We start from the raw sequence: 17,149 nt of genomic DNA, 5'->3' as shown, positions 1-17,149 counted from the left end.
TCAAGTTAAATTTCTCTTACCACCTTTGATATTAACAACCTGCAAACAAAAATACCTTCCATGACACCTATGCTAGAAACTTTTCTGAGCATCCAGATTATACATGCATGCATATATATCATAGAGAAACCTATCGTATTGCGAATCAATTGATCTTTAAAAGTCGATCATTCATCACCTCTTACTCTTTATTTCAAGACGAATTGCACCCAGAAGCGTCAACAACGTACATACGCTATCCATATATTAACAGCATATACTAATTAAAGTTTATAAGATTGATTTGTACGGCCTTACTTGTTGAAGTTTATAACATAAATAACCATAATAAATATTCCACACTCAATTTAATTTGACCAAAAAATTAGAATTGGTATTAAAGTAAAACTTGATCATTTATTTTCATTTTTAAAAACTTTATCATGGTTGAAATCATGAGTTAGCTACAAAAAAGTTAAATTATCTAACCATCAACAACCGCAAATTTTGCGGGTATAAATTTCTATAACAATTACCTAAATTACCCTTCAACAATCTTTGTAAAAGCATCTCCAATGACTAAATGCTATAATAGCTTTTTTTTAGTGACACACCATTTATTTTAGTAATCTCTCTTAAAGATTTTTTTAGTATATTTACATTTACATTTACATTTATTTTCTTTAAAAAGTGCATACTAGAAATTCTAGTTTAATGGAATAATATGAAAGAGGGTATACAAAAGTACATTTTAAAAAGATTTAAATTAATATTTTATAAAATAAGTCATTGTTTAAAAGGTTAGAAGAATATCAACCTATTTCAAAAAAAGCTTTTGCTTACAATGGAAATAACCTTATATTCTAAATTGTCCTTATATATATTTACACATTCTACCCTTTAACTTTTAAAAAACCTACATTACCCCTTTTATTATTTTTTTTTTTTAACAAACCCCTTTTGTTATTTTTTTTCCGAACATTCAGTCGATATACGGCATCGGAGAAACCTCACCGTATAATGGTGAAGTCTTGCACGTACTCTAGACAACGAGATGCTGACCATAAGCCGTTACAAGCATTCAGAAGGAAAAACCCCAAGGTTTTTGCCATCCCTAAGGATCGAACTCAAGACCTTGGGTAAAACCGGGAGTGCCTCTGACCAGTTAGACTGACCTTCATGTTGTTTTTTTTTACCTTTACTTTTAAAAATGGTAAGTATTATATGGAATTAATGAGAATTGAATATATATTTTTATTATTTAAAAATTAAAGATTTTATTGAATTTTAGGTAACTAGTGCCCTTTAGCCGCAAATCCCAATAAAGATAATGATATTAATATTAAGAAGGGTATATATATACGGAGATAAACTCAGATGGATAAGTGTATGATTATCAATCATATATATAAAGACGTATAAATTCGATAACAATTGCAGAAAGTGTGTCGATCCCTAATCAGCATAAATAATTAACCCAAAAAATACTTTGATCGATCATCTAGGGTGATAACCACAACAGCCGCGGCCAAGGAGCTTCCGGTACTAATAATTGATAATAACATAATCGAATACGAGATCTTACCAAGACCAAGTCCATATGCAGGGGCGGTACTAAGGGGGTAAGGGGGTCCAATGCTCCAAATTTAAATTTTGTCTATGTATTTTTAAATTTTTCATAAAACTTTAAAAATTTTCTATAGGTTTTTAACATTTTGCTCCCTTTTAGATTTATTTTTCATAACTTTTCTAAGTTTGCCCCATTTGGAATTTTTTTCTGATACCGCCTCCATATGTCGTTTCAAGGCTGGAATTTGTTTCTATCGATGCGTATGTTTGTAAACATGCAGCTCCTCCAACAACACATAAACAACCCAATTAAAACCTATAAACTTCTCTTACTTGACAAGCCGCCTGCAGATAAGGATTTTTGCCGCGAATCCCTCAACGATAGTTTAGTTACCGTCGGTTTTAATATACTGGAAAAAGCCGATCCGAGGTTTGATTACCTTTTAGCAAGCTTGGATGGATTGTTATGTGTAGCCTCCAAGACCAAAACCTTCCTCAGTAGTAATCTAGCTTTATGGAATCCGTTGACCGATGCCTACTACAAGTTGTCTAGTGCCAATGATACTCCTCCCTATGATTTTGAAAGGGATGCCATTGGTTTCTATACCGACTCCTCCAATGACTATAAGCTTCTACATTTGGTTGCCTTCCGGGGGGCTTATATATTTATTCCCAAAGATTGAATTCATGGAGAAAGATTAGATTCTTCATTGAAAACTGTCAAGAATAATACCACTACTTGCGCGAATATTCGTTTTGGTCGCGGGCCACCTTCTGTGACCACAGTCTTTACTTTTCGGTTATCGAACCACAGACTCATGAGGGATGCATTATTTGTTTTGATGTGAACAGGGAAGTCTTTAGGGTAATACAATTTCCACCTATTCCAGGTGATGCAACAAGGTATCGTCGTGCCAATTTAATGGTTGTCAACGGATGCATTTACTTGTGTGCACTTTATTGTGGGGGCACATCGTTCGACGATGCAACTACGTGGAAGTTGAATGGTGATGACGGGACGTGGGCGAAAGTAGCATTATCCACAGGCGCTCCATATAGGCTTTTCACCAGGTTAAGGCAGCACAACATATGTATGACTAGGAATGCCCGAGATAGTTGACTTGCGATCTTGGAGGATAACTCTTTAAAATTTAAAATGATGAACAAGGAATTCGCAATAGTAAACCAATCGTCATTTACATATAGACGAATCATATATCATGAGACCCTTGTGTCCCCCATTCCTCCCTCAGCCGTAAGTTAATTTGTTTTAGAAATTATCTGAGTTTTCTCGGATACAATTAGTAGTGTTTGATATATCTATCATCCTATTTGAAGTTTTGAACTATGTATATGATCGAAGAATTATTCACCACATTCTCTGAATGATCATCAAATGTATAATTAATTTACCTATTTTTATTCTATCTTATTTACAACATGGCATGTATCCATCGGGGTGAGGCGTGGTAAATACCAACATTGCTGATCAAATAATATAAGAATCCCAACTTGTATAAAGAGCTTGTAATGTGCTCAATTGTAAGTCATAATATGTCTATACATTTATACAAAAGTTTGTTTCAAAAAAACTATGTTGACTTTTACTAGAGAATGAACTTACTGGACTTTACACAATGATATCGATTGAATCGAAATACATACACAATATATAGCCATTGTTTGATACTAAGATGATAACATGAACGACTCAATGAGACATCAGAAATTAAAAAATCCTCGACATCTATGAGAAAACCTAGTTACAAATATTGAACTCTTTATCAGCCACCTAAAGAAGTGAACACAAACCAAAAATGATAATATATGCACAGCAGCACAGGTAACAAAGCAGCTCGTCGGGTATATACACCACCAGGACTTTTCCATCTGTAAACAATAATACAAACAAAAAAATGGAATATGAGAACACCGCATTTTGATTAATGAAATAACAAGTCACATAAAGGAAAACGATAAATCCTCCTAAAGATAGCCTAGAATTCCTACTAAAACTATAAGAAGATGACATGTTGTATCGACTAATTCTCTTTCCTAATCTTGTCCCCTATTTTTTCCACACGTCATCATATTTATTAGTTAGGAGGATTTTTGGCTATTAGTTTAGGAGGATTAATTATTTCCCTTAAAGTGTTTGCTATGATCATTATTACAGACCAATGTTGTACATTTGTCTCCTTTTATCATCCCATAACTAAAATTTAACTAGACCAAAGTTACCTTTATAACCTTCATCACTGAAACATCAAGTATCTAACTTCATGATTTTTCCAGCCAGTATAGAATTTATCTCAACAATTTGATTATATGCAGCAATGTTAACTGCAGCCAAAACGAAAATGAAGGTAAATCTGATTCTTTTTATCATAATAACCAGTATCGCATAAGTTGACTATTTAATGCACACTGGAAACACCCCCTAAATGTGCAAAATATATTTACCTGAAATCATTGAACTCCTTATTGTCGCCTAAGCAACTGAAAAAAAATTATTATTATACAGCCTGCAAAGGAAAAACAAGAAAAAGTAAATTTCAACACCAAAGTATTATAAGCAGAAAGAGCACAAAAAAAGAGTGTGGATGCTTTACCTGAAGCTTGTTGCCTTTATGTGGATCATAAAGTTGATAAAAGGTAACCCACCCTCTGGGGGACACGTCGCACCAGTCCCACACTAGTCATAGGGGGAGGTGATCACGCAGCTTTCAGATGATTACACTTGATCTTTGTTTTTTAGTGTCGGGGATCCTTTTATATATTACTCGAATCACCTACTATTAATTACTTCCAATGCAACTCGAATCAGCTGCAACAATTCCTCCATATCATGGAAGCCGAAATCAAGAACCTTTTTAACCGCAGATAAAACAGCTTCGTCTTTTGAACTGGAGGCTGCAAAACAAGTTTGTGATTTCCTTGAGGCTTCCATTGCCAGATTGACATTATCTACCTGCATATTAACTTAAGAGTGAGAAGTGCAAAACCATGAACATCAGGCTATACACTTCATTGATTTATCATTTTATTCGGAATGTGGGAACTTCGACCCTTTAACAATGGGTTGATTTGGGTTATATGATATCCCAAATGGGCCAAATGGGCCAAATGGTCATGGGTGATTTGTATAAGCATTTAACACAACCCACCCCGTATTTATTGACTGAAAGTCATCCAACTGTCCAATTCACCCCGTTTCCACCTCTAATATATTATTCGTCAAAAGTGTGCACTTACAATGCTAAGAATCCTCGTAAAGTTGGGTTTGTTTTCAGCAGCAATGGTATCTTTTCTAGGAACTGGAGTATTAACAACCTTGGCTAATGCAGAAGCCTTGTCAATTGTTGCAGGGTTGTTCAAATTATCAAGATCGGAAGCAGAAGCAGATGGAGGAGATTCCCCTATCAGACATAAAAACAAAACATGTTGGATTGAAAAGATAGGTCACCGACAATTTATTATCCCATAATATACCAAAATAATAATAATAATAATAATAATAATAATAATAATAATAATAATAATAATAATAAATAATAATAATAATAATAATCACAACATTAGTGGTAACAAGACGTGTTGCAGGAGATGGTACTTCAAAGTGTTTATGTGTGTCAAGTACTCAAGTTGTAATAATCGGAAAGGGTCAAGTGTTTATATGCTTGAGGTTTAGCAAATCTAAGACGGTAACGTATAATTTGATTAAAAACTTATAAAGGACTTCGCTGTATATTATTTAAGTTATTTTCCTATCAACCATAATAATCTTTGTTTAATCAATCTACATCTGCTTGTAATTAGTTTTCTGGCAGAATATAAACTGATTATCGAACCTATATAATCAGATAGTCCCTTTGAAAAAACACATCTAACAGATCCTTTGTATGCAAATTCTCGAAGAAACCATGTTTGAAAAGAACAGTAATATATATACAGTATGAATAACTAACCCTTAGGAGCGATCTGAAGAGATGTTTTTAACTCGTTCACGTCTTTGCAAGTGGTGGCATGTGCATGATATATAACCTTCATGTAAGCAGCCTCCATACACTTGTATGCCAAAGCTGCAGTGGTCATCTCCTTGGTTCTCTCATATTCATGAGCGCAAAACCTAATAACCAGTAATAGATAAGGAAAAACAAACATGAAACTAGATGAGCAATTTCAGAAGAAAAGATTCTGATATTCATAGAATGTAAGATGTGTAGTAGGTATAAGTATAGAACCCCTATTGTGATGACTATTTGTCGGCAAAAAGGTAAAATCAAGAGAAAAAACACTCTTAAAGACTCAAAGAGGACAAGGCTCAAATGGGCAGAATGGCTCTAACCTATTAGACTATATTAAGTTTATATTATGTTACCCTAAACAAGGGGTTAGAGTGTAAATATAATATCTATATAATCTCTTGTAAAATCCCTATTATTCAATAATACAATATACAACACTTATACAACTTTTGTCTTGGTATCAGAGAGACAGATCTGACACCCACAAAACCCTAGCTGCCACCTTCACAGGTCGCAAAGATCTGCAGCACTGCTGCCCTTTTTTCTTGTTCTTTTTTTTTTGTGTTATTTGACAAATTAAATCCACTTTTCTCATATTTACTCGATGGCTATGCTTTCTTCTATATCCAATCTTGATAAAACCACACACAACTCACACAAATTTGCATTCAAACTCTCCCCAACCAATTATGGTTTCTGGAAATCAATGCTTGAAGCTTTTCTCACTACTCACAATCTATTTGGATATGTTAATGGGACTATACCATGTCCAAACCCAACTATTACATCAGGTGGATCTTCAACCAACAAAGAAAAAGACAAAGACACCACCGAATCACAACCAAACCCTAACTATGCGATATGGGTTTCGAATGATGCCCATGTTCGTATGCTTGTTATGTCTACCATCTCTGAAGCATCATTCCAACATGTTCAAGGCAACACCTCCCGAGAACTTTGGCTTTCTCTAGCACGAGCATATGCTCCACAAACCTCTTCACGGGAATACACATTAAAAACACAGCTGCTGAAACTTCAGATGAAAGGTGATGAGTCCTCTTCCGCTTACGTGGATCGTGCACAAGAATACTCGGATGCTCTCACCAACATTGGAGAGCCGATGAAAGAAAAGGATTTGGTTATGCTTGTCATCTCAGGGCTGCATGAGGAATACAATGGTGTAAAATCCAACATCATTGGACGTCAACAACCCCATGCCTTTTCAGAACTAAAAGGGTTACTTTCAGATTACGAATACTTAATCAAGAAAGTTGCCCCTGATGTGGCCCCTGTCCAGGCTTTCATGTCAACCACTAGCCACTCTCCTATATCCACCCCCTCCGTACCCGATGTCCCTGTTGAGACCATAAATGCTCTACAACTTGTTGGTCAACTTGGTCTTCAACTACAACCTGTTTGTTCCTTGACGACCAACAATTCTCAGGCTTTCTATACAAATAGATCAAGTAGCAATAACTTTAACATTAATCAAAACCGAAGAGGGGGGCGTGGTAATACTTCTGGTAATACTTTTAACGATCGCAGCGGGTTCAATAATTCTAACGGAAATGAGTTTTCTTGGGCTACAAACCAAAACATGGTGTATCGGACATGCAATCGTTGCGGTATAGGACACACCCCTTCACAATGTCCTTATCGTGACCCTTCTACAACTCGGCAGCAGCGACAACCTTTTGCTAATTATTCCGACACTCGTTCACAGGGCACTACAACTTGGACCCCGGATACTGGTTCTACCAACCACGTCACTCCAGATTTCTCAGGTTTTGATACTTTTGAACCATATATTGGCACTGATCACCTTCATGTTGGTAATGGTAAGGGTCTTCCCATTCTCTATATTGGTTCTTCCAAAATTTACTCACCAAATAAAACTTTTTCTCTTACTAATATCCTTCACGTACCTGAAATCAAGAAAAATCTACTTTCTGTTCAACAATTTTGTCTTGATAATCATGTATTTTTCGAGTTTCATGCCTTTTATTTTCTTGTGAAGGATATCCGTACCCGCACTACCCTCCTCATGGGACCATGTAATAGGGGTCTCTATTCCATTCACCTGCCTCATATCCAACCAGTCAAGAAAGTTGCATTCTCTGTTTCAGGTGCTTCTTCAAATGTCTGGCATCAACGTTTGGGACATCCAAACTCCCAGCTTTTTTATTCTATGTTATCTAAATTTCAGTTGCATGTCTTAAATAAGAATGCATTATCTCCATGTAGTTCTTGCTCTATAGGGAAATCTTCCGAACTTCATTTATCATCTTCTAATTATAAAAGTTCTAGTTTTTTAGATCTTGTTTATTGTGATGTATGGGGTCCAGCACCCATTCCTTATGAAGGTCATCGTTATTTTCTTTTGTGTGTTGAAAATTATTCTCGTGTAGATCTTTCCTCTAAAACTAAAATCTGATGTGTATAATATCTTCACCCGTTTTATCACAATGGTTGAACAAACTCCAAAGTCCCTTCCCGTTTTCGGCACTTTGCTTTTGACACTGCAGTTTATCTCATTAACCGTATGCCCTCTAAAGTCATCTCTGGCCTATCACCTTTTGAATGTGTCTTCGGTCGCCAACCTGATTATTCTTTCCTACGTGTGTCTTTGGCTGCCAATGTTTTCCACACCTTTGACCATACAATTCACACAAAATGGATTTTCGGTCAACTTCATGTGTCTTTCTTGGTTATAGCACCTCTCATCACGGATATCGTTGTTATGATCCAGAATCAGAAAGTGTCTACATTGCCCGTCATGTCCGTTTCCATGAATCCTTTTTTTCCATTTATACACAATTCTCCAACTTCCACACCCACCTCCACCCCTAACCCTTATTTCTCCTTCTACCCATCCTTTAATCCTTGTATCTTTTCTCCTACACCGGCTCAAATACCTGCCTCACCACCACCATCTCCTCCTACATCAGCCCCTTCTACACAAATTCAAACACCAGCCTCACCACCACCAACTCCTCCTTTTACACAACCATCTGTACCTCTTGAATCCTAACACACAACCTGATGTGATCAATACATCTGTATCCCAATCTATCTCCACAACGGAGCCTATTTGCTATATATCTTGGAAATAATCTGATTTCATGGTGTGCAAGAAAACAAAAGACTGTATCGAGGTCATCAACCGAGTCCGAGTATAAGGCGTTAGCTAATACTGTAGCCGAAGTGACATGGCTTGAATCTCTTCTTGGTGAACTACAGTTTCCTACTAAAGTTGTTCCAACATTATGGTGTGATAATCTTGGTGCTACTTATCTTTCAGCCAATCCTATGTTCCATGCTCGTACAAAGCATGTAGAGGTTGATTTTCATTTTGTTCGAGAAAAGGTAGCAAAACGGAAGTTGTCAGTTCTGTTTATTTCTACACATGACCAAATCGCAGATGTCTTCACAAAGGCTCTTCCATCAGATCGTTTTATATTCTTGAGGTCCAAGCAAAAGGTCGCGGAGCGACCTTAGCTTGAGGGGGGAATATTAGACTATATTAAGTTTATATTATGTTACCCTAAACAAGGGGTTAGAGTGTAAATATAATATCTATATAATCTCTTGTAAAATCCCTATTATTTAATAATACAATATACGACACTTATACAACTTTTGTCTTAAGTCTTAACCTTTCCCAAAGCCACTTTCAATGCATGAAACAATCCAAAAAGAATATTTTACACACCTATTATTCGTTAGAATAAATATGGACGAGTCATTCTGGTCAACCCAACCCATACCACAAGAATACACATTATGATAAATTAACCACCAACACCCATTTTGCCACCCCTAGCTAAAACGAACACTCCATGGTTACACCTCGTATGACATATTGGGATCAATAGACAAGGCATATTGAGATCATTTTTTTTTAAAGTCCGAATAAATATTCCTTACTCGCATAGTTTTGCAGTGCTCTTGTATATGGATACTGATTGAATCATCTCACCGGATTTCCCAATTGATTCAAACAAAGAGGCTCCATGGAGAAACTTAAGGGTGGCTTCGATATAAAGGGCCCTGCTTTCAAGATCTGATCCACCATTCTGTAAATATTAACCGAATTTGTGGCATTAATGTGGAAACGAAAAAAGAACCAAAACAGTATCATGTAAAGACGCAAAAATGGAAGAGTTGGCTTAAGGTGAAACAACCGTCCACTTTTGGACCATGCTAAAAAGTGACTTGTTTCACCCTCCCACACTCATTTGACAGTCATCCAACCTGCCCGACTCATATATCCTGCCAACTCCAATTAAAGACCAAGATAAATAGTAATGAATATAAGTAGAACCTTTAAGCGATCGGCCATGTGCTTGAGACTTTTCGCCTCTCTTAGGGTATCTGTAGTAGCTTGATTGGATAGTTCCCTAACAAGGACAGCAGTGGGATCAAGATTCCTGCCCTTATTCCTGTTGGGTGAGGGATTCTTTACATTAATGGGCTGATTTCCGTTCAGGCTCTGCTGTTTCTTATTCTCTTTTAAACCCTTCAATGATAAAGTATTCCCTGCATGCTCTTTCCGTTCAGTTTCACTGAAACCCTTTGGTGGCAAGGAGCTCGACTTTCCTTTAATATAAACATCCTTCTTTGAAGGTTTCTTGGAATCTTGACTAGATCTCGCATTGACATTTTTGGTCAATGGTGACTCCTTAGAAGAACTTCCTTTTGCAAATTTACCTAGAGATTTATTTTTCCCTCCTCTGGATTTTTCTTCGTAAGCCCGGCCATTTACATTTTTGGTCAAAGGGCCAATGTCTCTACTATTCCTTCTTGGTGATGGAAATTTAGTGAGGTTCGAGATCCTCATAGGAGAAGAGGAAACTGATTCCACCGGTGACCCTTTTGCTTCCTGTTTATTGGTGTTCATTTTAACAGAACCCGAAACTTTTGAAGAGCTTGAAGTGGCAGCCAAGACCGTATCTCGTCTTGAAGTATCTTTTGGCAAATCTTCAATGCTTTTAGTTTTGCTGGCAGAGACTCCTTCAGAAGACTTTAACACTCTTGCTCTCTTTTCCTTCCTGTGGTTAGTTTCACTTGTTTCTTTATTATAGTTCCCGGCGCCATCAAGTTCATTCACTTTTTTCCTTTTCCTTGCAACGTCTCTTTCATCAAATTTTCCCATGTGGAATGATTCATCACCATCTCTCTTGGCTTTTTTGAAATCTTTCGGAAAATCTCGAGTCCTCTCTCTTTTGTTGCCAATATTGGAATGACAAATGATGTCACCTGAAAACATTAATACCAAAAAATAGCATTATATACACTTGCACACAGACGTGACAAATTTGACTCATTGACATAAAATAGACTTAGTTGAAGTCACCATAAGGGTACGCAATGCTGAAAACTTTAATTGAAAGAAAAAGATAATTACTGTAATAGCAGAGTCCTTGCAACAGAAATTATTCAAAAGAGGACTAAAAAGTGTTGACGGGTCAATCTTAGGCGACACATTTCAGCACGTACTCGAAGTAACCGCTTTGACTTGTTACCTAATCCATCCATTTTCCTACCTCTACTTCCATTATTGATTGATTTAGCTGATATTAGCCTTAACAAGTAAAAATTCAAGAAAAAGAGTAAGATAATTGGGAAGGCATCCAAATTATAATTTGAATACTTCCCCCAAAATCAACTTATCTTGAGTATATATTAATGTAATAATGTAGTTTTCAAAAATGATATTCAATACATTAGCTAATTATAACACTCGGACAAAAGGATGACGTTTTGATTGTACCAAAAAAACAACCGTTTCCACATGCACCCTTTTGACCTCCCCCTCCCAAGGTGAGATTGTTACACGTCTTCCAGATAAACATATATCTGTAAGTACAAAAATAAAAGTCAACATCAATGAAATACCTTCAACTGCAAAACTTTCCCTTAATTTATTGATCTCCGTTTGCTTTAGCCTGTCCTCCTCTGTAATCACATCATGGGAATGACCTGAATCTAAAAATTCTGTTTCATTAACAAGAGGAGAGTGACTGGCGGCGTTCAAACTTCTGGTTTTACATGAGGTGTTAAGTTTCTTCTTTGAAGAGTTAGAAGAGAGAGAGGGTCTGTCCTGCTTAGCTTCAATAGGAAAATCTTTTAATCCATGTTTTTTTTTAACACCAGAAGATAAATATTCTGAACCAAAATTTTGGTGGGTCCCATCTGGACCTAAAGCATCAAGTGGAATCACTCCTAAGCGGGGTCCACTGGGATGAACAGGTTGAGGACCTTGAACAGCCGGACCAGGAAAACGGGAGGTTGTAGCTTTTGTTGTTTCCTCCTCACTGATACCGCACCGATTCATTCCAGGCCTAGAGACACATAAACATATTCAAATATGTGAGGTGACTATGTATCTAGTTAGAAATATGCAATAGTGAAGAATATCGGGGGCTATATGGATTTTTTCACCTAAATGTATCGTTGAAGTAGTAGTTTCTTAACCTTCACTGACAGTGATGACTGATGTAGTACTAGAGGTAACAACCTCGACGCATTAACATGAATGGTTCAATTCAGGAAATGGGTCGAAAGAGTAAAATCAAATAGTTTAGCTAGAAAGACACGGGTCAACCAAGTAAATCAAATGGTTTAGCCAAAAGAAAATGGGTCAAATCATTCGAAAGTGCCCCTAAGTATATTTTGAACGGGTCAAGTGCCTAAAATTAGGGGTGGCAAATTCAACCCATTTACTTATAAATGGATCAACTGCAACTATTTTTGTCTCTGAGGGATCAAGTTGATAAAATCATAAGGATAATTTAAAGAGGTCAAGTTCAAACAGATATCAGTTTTTATTAAAACAGTATAGTTTCCTAAACAGATTAGACGCTAGAATTTTTTTACAACATTCAAAAAACCGGAAGCAGGTGTTTCAGGTCAACCCAACCCAGCTTAACTCATATTGACACAAAATAGACTTGCTACTAGACCAGCCCACTTTCTACATCTATTAATGAACATTCTCGGAGATATATTTCTTTAAAGCATGTTTTTTATTATTATTAGCTAAAATGCATCTACTATGCTTCCATCATCAAAAAAATTTTTCAGATTTAAGCATAAACGAACTTACAACCAATCAAGCATGCTACATTTCCACTTCTCAGGAAGGCTACCAGGATTTACACCAGGTGGGAGAAGCCTCCATTTATTACATTTATCACAACCAACCCAATCTTCATTGACTACCGGAACCACCATAGGGGCAACTGCATCAGATTCTAGCCCATTGCCCATCGTAAATGAAGATATTTTTTTACTTTCATTTCGATTCAAGTTCTCTCTCAATAACTTACTATTATCCCCTGTGCCTTTTACGTAAATGAACTCGGAAGGTTTCTCCAATGTCAATTCATCATGATCATGTTCTATATCAAGTTCCCCGAAGAAATCTTTATAAGTCTCTCTGGCCTTCCCACTATCTTTCTTTAGATCTTCCTTATAACTTTTTAGCCCATGAGATTTATCTTTATTTTTAGATGTAAAAGAATCGCTCTTGGAACCATCCTCTGATTTCCTTTTGAGACCAGAAGATGGCGTCTTATTTTTAGGAGTCAAATGGTCCACGCTTGATCCCTTCTTTTCTGTAACCCCAGTGGCGTTACGAATATCGTTACCATTAGTTGATTCCATAGAAACAGAATTTTTCTCAGATGACTTTGACTTCTCTCCAAGAACATTTCGATCAACCTTGACAAGATCAGACCCATGAAGTGCTGTCACAGTACTTTCTTGGCTCCCCTTATGAACGGGTCCACAGCTGTCATCCTCCAACTTCTTTTCAGTCAAGTGCAACACATCATACGGAAGAGGAGATAAGAGAAGACTTCCCGAAACCGGAAATGAAGTCATCATCTGTTGCAATGTCGAATTAAAAAATCTGTCACTTTCACTATGTTCTCAAGTTTAAGATATGAAAGGGAAAGATCTAGAAAGACGACGACCTGAAAAATTATCCTCTCAAACTTAGGTATGTCTTTCCAAACCTTTGATAGTTTGGGGAGAAAGGGATATAAAAGCCCTATAAATTGTTCTAATGACAAAACTGTGCTTGACTCGAAAATAACCTACTTCACACAAGAATTGTAACCTAGCCTGGACCTCCAAGGTATATTTGTAAAACTGTGACCATACAAATTCAAGAACACAAAAAACAATTAGAACATAACACCTTTTATGAACTCAAAGAACCCAATGAAAGGGTAGGACTGTAAACTTGTAAAACTTTAAGCTTTCTTTAGATAAAAAGCCTACCTAATTCACAAAAGCAGGCATACTTTTAGAACAGTAGGCTTTCAATCCCTTTTTCTCCAACTGAGAACACAGAAAATACCTAAAACATAATACCTACATTTCCTCATTCCAACTCGAAAAAACAAACTATTATCTCTCTTTCTTTTCCTTTCACTTCTCTCCTAGCTTAACTTTTTTCTTGTACTTTTCTCTCCAAACTAGAGAACATAATGTTGTTGAACTAACGAACCTCAAGAATACTAGTAGGAGATTCATTAGGACCAACTTGAGCCACGTGTAAAAACCCGTCACTATCTACTGGACTGACTTCCAATGAAGATGATGGGGAAACATCAAGCCCGAGTCCACTGTATATTTCAGCATTTCTCTGGGTCGACAACTTATCTGAACCAACTTTGATACGAACCCTGAGAGACTTTGGGTCAGAATCATTGGTGAAGTTTCTCACAGATTTGGACCTTTCCCCAGAAGATGATAAAACTTCTTTTTTCAATTTGGCATTCGACTTTGACGATCTCAGTGCTGACCCTGATCTGGGACGAAATGAGGTTGATCCATTTCTCACTGGTTTTGATGCACTTGATTGAGAAACAGAGTTCTGATGACCAACCTGCATTTGCAGAATAGATTAACATGTACGGATAAGAACCAACATCTTGCAGAATATATATATATATATATATTCAAACCATGCGTAGTACACATACAAAACAGCATACATGTAACACTGCAAAATGCTACCAAAAAAAGTGAGGTATGCCATTATGCATAGATATATTTTCCTAAATGTGGGTCAATGTACGTTATCATAGATTGAATGTGATTAGATATTGCAGCTTCGGTTCCACAATTTGGTGATAATGGAGAAACATACACTCCAAAGACTCAAAGAGAATCACCTCTTTATGTGCATTATTTGGAGATACAGGTGCACTATAAGTAAGAACTTTTGCCGGGGTCTTCGGATGAGAGCAAACAGGAGAACGCTGATAAGTGGGCAAAAATGAACCATATCCCCCAAACTTCGCCCCTGCAGGTAACCACAAATTCACATTAACACTTTCTAACTCTATTAGAGTATTAGTGTTGTCCAGTTAATGATCCATTAACTTACCCAAATTTTCAGCTGAGACACCACCTTCAAAATCCTTTTGACAATGTCCCAAAACATCTTGAAGTTTCTCGTCCTTCAAAAATTAACCAACAATAACTTTAAAAAAAAAAACATACAATGCACATGTATCTCACTTTTTATAAGTGTATATCACTATTTGCAAAATTACATTATGTAACTATAGTACAAGAGATCATACTGTACTACATAATATAGGGTGTTTGTATATGTGTTTTCAAACTGATTATTGTAACTTGAAGAATCATGATCGATAATCGGATATCGGTTGCTTAAAGCTGTAAATGGTTAGGTATTTATAAATTTATCCTGATCATCAGTTTTCTTACAGCAACTCCTACATGATTAACTCAACGTAATTAATTCAGACATTCAGTAATCTATCATTCACCTATACACACAAAACGGTTTTCTTGTGACTTCAAATCAGAACAATGAATTTGAGCACACGTCCAAAACATCCATAAACACTATGTGTGAAATGCGGTTAAAAGTGATATAAAGTCGCGAGAAATTATTGTACTTAACTAAATCCAGATTTACCTAACTATCAATATCTTTCAGAAACTGATAACCATTGTCTCATGTTGTAATAACCACTTTGAAAACGCACATCCAATCATCTCTATATAATATCAAACTAAATGACAATACTTGCTAAACTTGCAGCGATCTCATTATAAGGAAGATATTGCAAAAATAATGAGTAAACTTTTAGCTAAAAAATTCCAGTTCCAAAATCCATGCTACAGCAACTAAATCATCTCCAGCATACTTAAAATTCCATAATTACCAAACATAACCTATAAATATATGATATATATAAAGTAAAAATTAGCTAAAGCAAAGTTTGATTACAAGATATGAGCATTTAATGAGCAAGCAAAACTAGTATATAACAAGAAAAACTATATAAAATAAAAATTACTTACAATATAAGATAGAGATAAATCAGGATCAATACTTGAATCATCATCATTATAATTATTATTATGCTGGAAATAAGCTTCTTCCTCTTCAAACTCCATTTTTTCACCTTCAAAACCATACATCATCATTTTCTTCCTTTCATCTCTACTCCCAACAGAAATCATCCAACACAATAGAATTCTCCTCTCTTTTATTTTTTCCTTTTTTGCACAAGAAACAAATATATATATATATATACAATATACAATATATAATATGTATATGCCTATATGTATATATCTTAAAACAAAGAAAAAAACGAAACTTTCTTCACCAAAATCAAAAATCTCAACGACCCAATTCAGATAAACGAAAACCCATAAAAACCCAGATAGGATTTTAACAGAAACATTAAGATCGGAAGTCAAAAACTAATCTTTGAAATTGAAATATAAAGTATATACTTTTAAAATATTATTTATCGATCGGTTCAATAAATTGTTGAAATCAGAAGAAACTGGGAGCTGTGTTTTTTGACTGCTACCTTTTTTTACAATCTTTAATTTTGATTTTCTTGTTTAGATGAAATCAATGTCAATAAAGAGGACCTGGTTTTTTTGAGCCGCGTTTTTCTCACTCTAATTCTTTATTATAAAAAAGTTATATATTTTGTTTATTATAGATTGTAGTTTGTTGGTTTTATTTTATTTTTGCGTGTATTGGTTGGTAAGAAACAACAACGAAATACTAAGATGTAGTAGATAATTTTATATCTATCTAAAAGTATTGAGACTACTTTGATAAAAATTTCCAACTAAACGGTGAAACAACAAACCGTTGTAAGAAGGTGTTTAGAATTCTTTAATTAATTTTATATATCATGATTTAAATATTTCCATTAATAATTTACATCAATTACTTTTACATCAATTATTAACACAGTTCGACGTCACCTTTACTACCAATATTTTACATCAATTACTTTTACATCAATTATTAACACAGTTCGACGTCACCTCTACTACCAATAGTCATCCCCACCGCCATACCGTCACCACCATGAACACCGATGCATTTGCGTGGGTGCCGTTATATATAAAGTATATGATATGATGGTTTGCATATTCTAAAAAAATTAGAATAAAATTAGAATTAATAAAATAAATATATAAATAATCAAATTAAATATGTGTATACTTGTTGCATCGTGTCCTCACGAGTTCATGACTCATCCCATGAGTCC

General features: G+C 35.6%; 1 protein-coding gene across 2 annotated transcripts; it reads right to left on the bottom strand.

Annotated features, from left to right (window-relative positions):
* Nucleotides 1–3,125: 3,125 nt before the first annotated feature.
* LOC122606810 (cysteine-tryptophan domain-containing zinc finger protein 5-like) lies at nt 3,126–16,156 on the bottom strand. Of its 2 annotated transcripts, XM_043779668.1 has the most exons (14): nt 15,930–16,156; nt 14,980–15,052; nt 14,765–14,895; nt 14,095–14,475; nt 12,685–13,466; nt 11,475–11,920; nt 9,901–10,835; nt 9,504–9,652; nt 5,517–5,677; nt 4,804–4,967; nt 4,161–4,519; nt 4,012–4,073; nt 3,790–3,891; nt 3,126–3,438 (listed from the first exon to the last, which is right to left on the bottom strand). In XM_043779668.1, the coding sequence occupies exons 1-11, from the start codon at nt 16,089–16,091 to the stop codon at nt 4,337–4,339; spliced, it is 3,567 nt and encodes a 1,188-aa protein (XP_043635603.1). In that variant the 5' UTR covers nt 16,092–16,156; the 3' UTR covers nt 3,126–3,438; nt 3,790–3,891; nt 4,012–4,073; nt 4,161–4,336. The 2 variants fall into 2 exon arrangements, with proteins under 2 accessions (XP_043635603.1, XP_043635604.1); XM_043779669.1 differs by lacking the exon at nt 3,790–3,891.
* Between the last annotated feature and the right edge of the window lie 993 nt (nt 16,157–17,149).

This window comes from Erigeron canadensis, chromosome 7 (assembly GCF_010389155.1).
Source record: "Erigeron canadensis isolate Cc75 chromosome 7, C_canadensis_v1, whole genome shotgun sequence".
NCBI classification, from domain to species: domain Eukaryota; kingdom Viridiplantae; phylum Streptophyta; class Magnoliopsida; order Asterales; family Asteraceae; genus Erigeron; species Erigeron canadensis.
The sequence above is the reverse complement of the archived record's forward strand: the minus strand, read 5'-3'. Positions and strand labels throughout refer to the sequence as shown.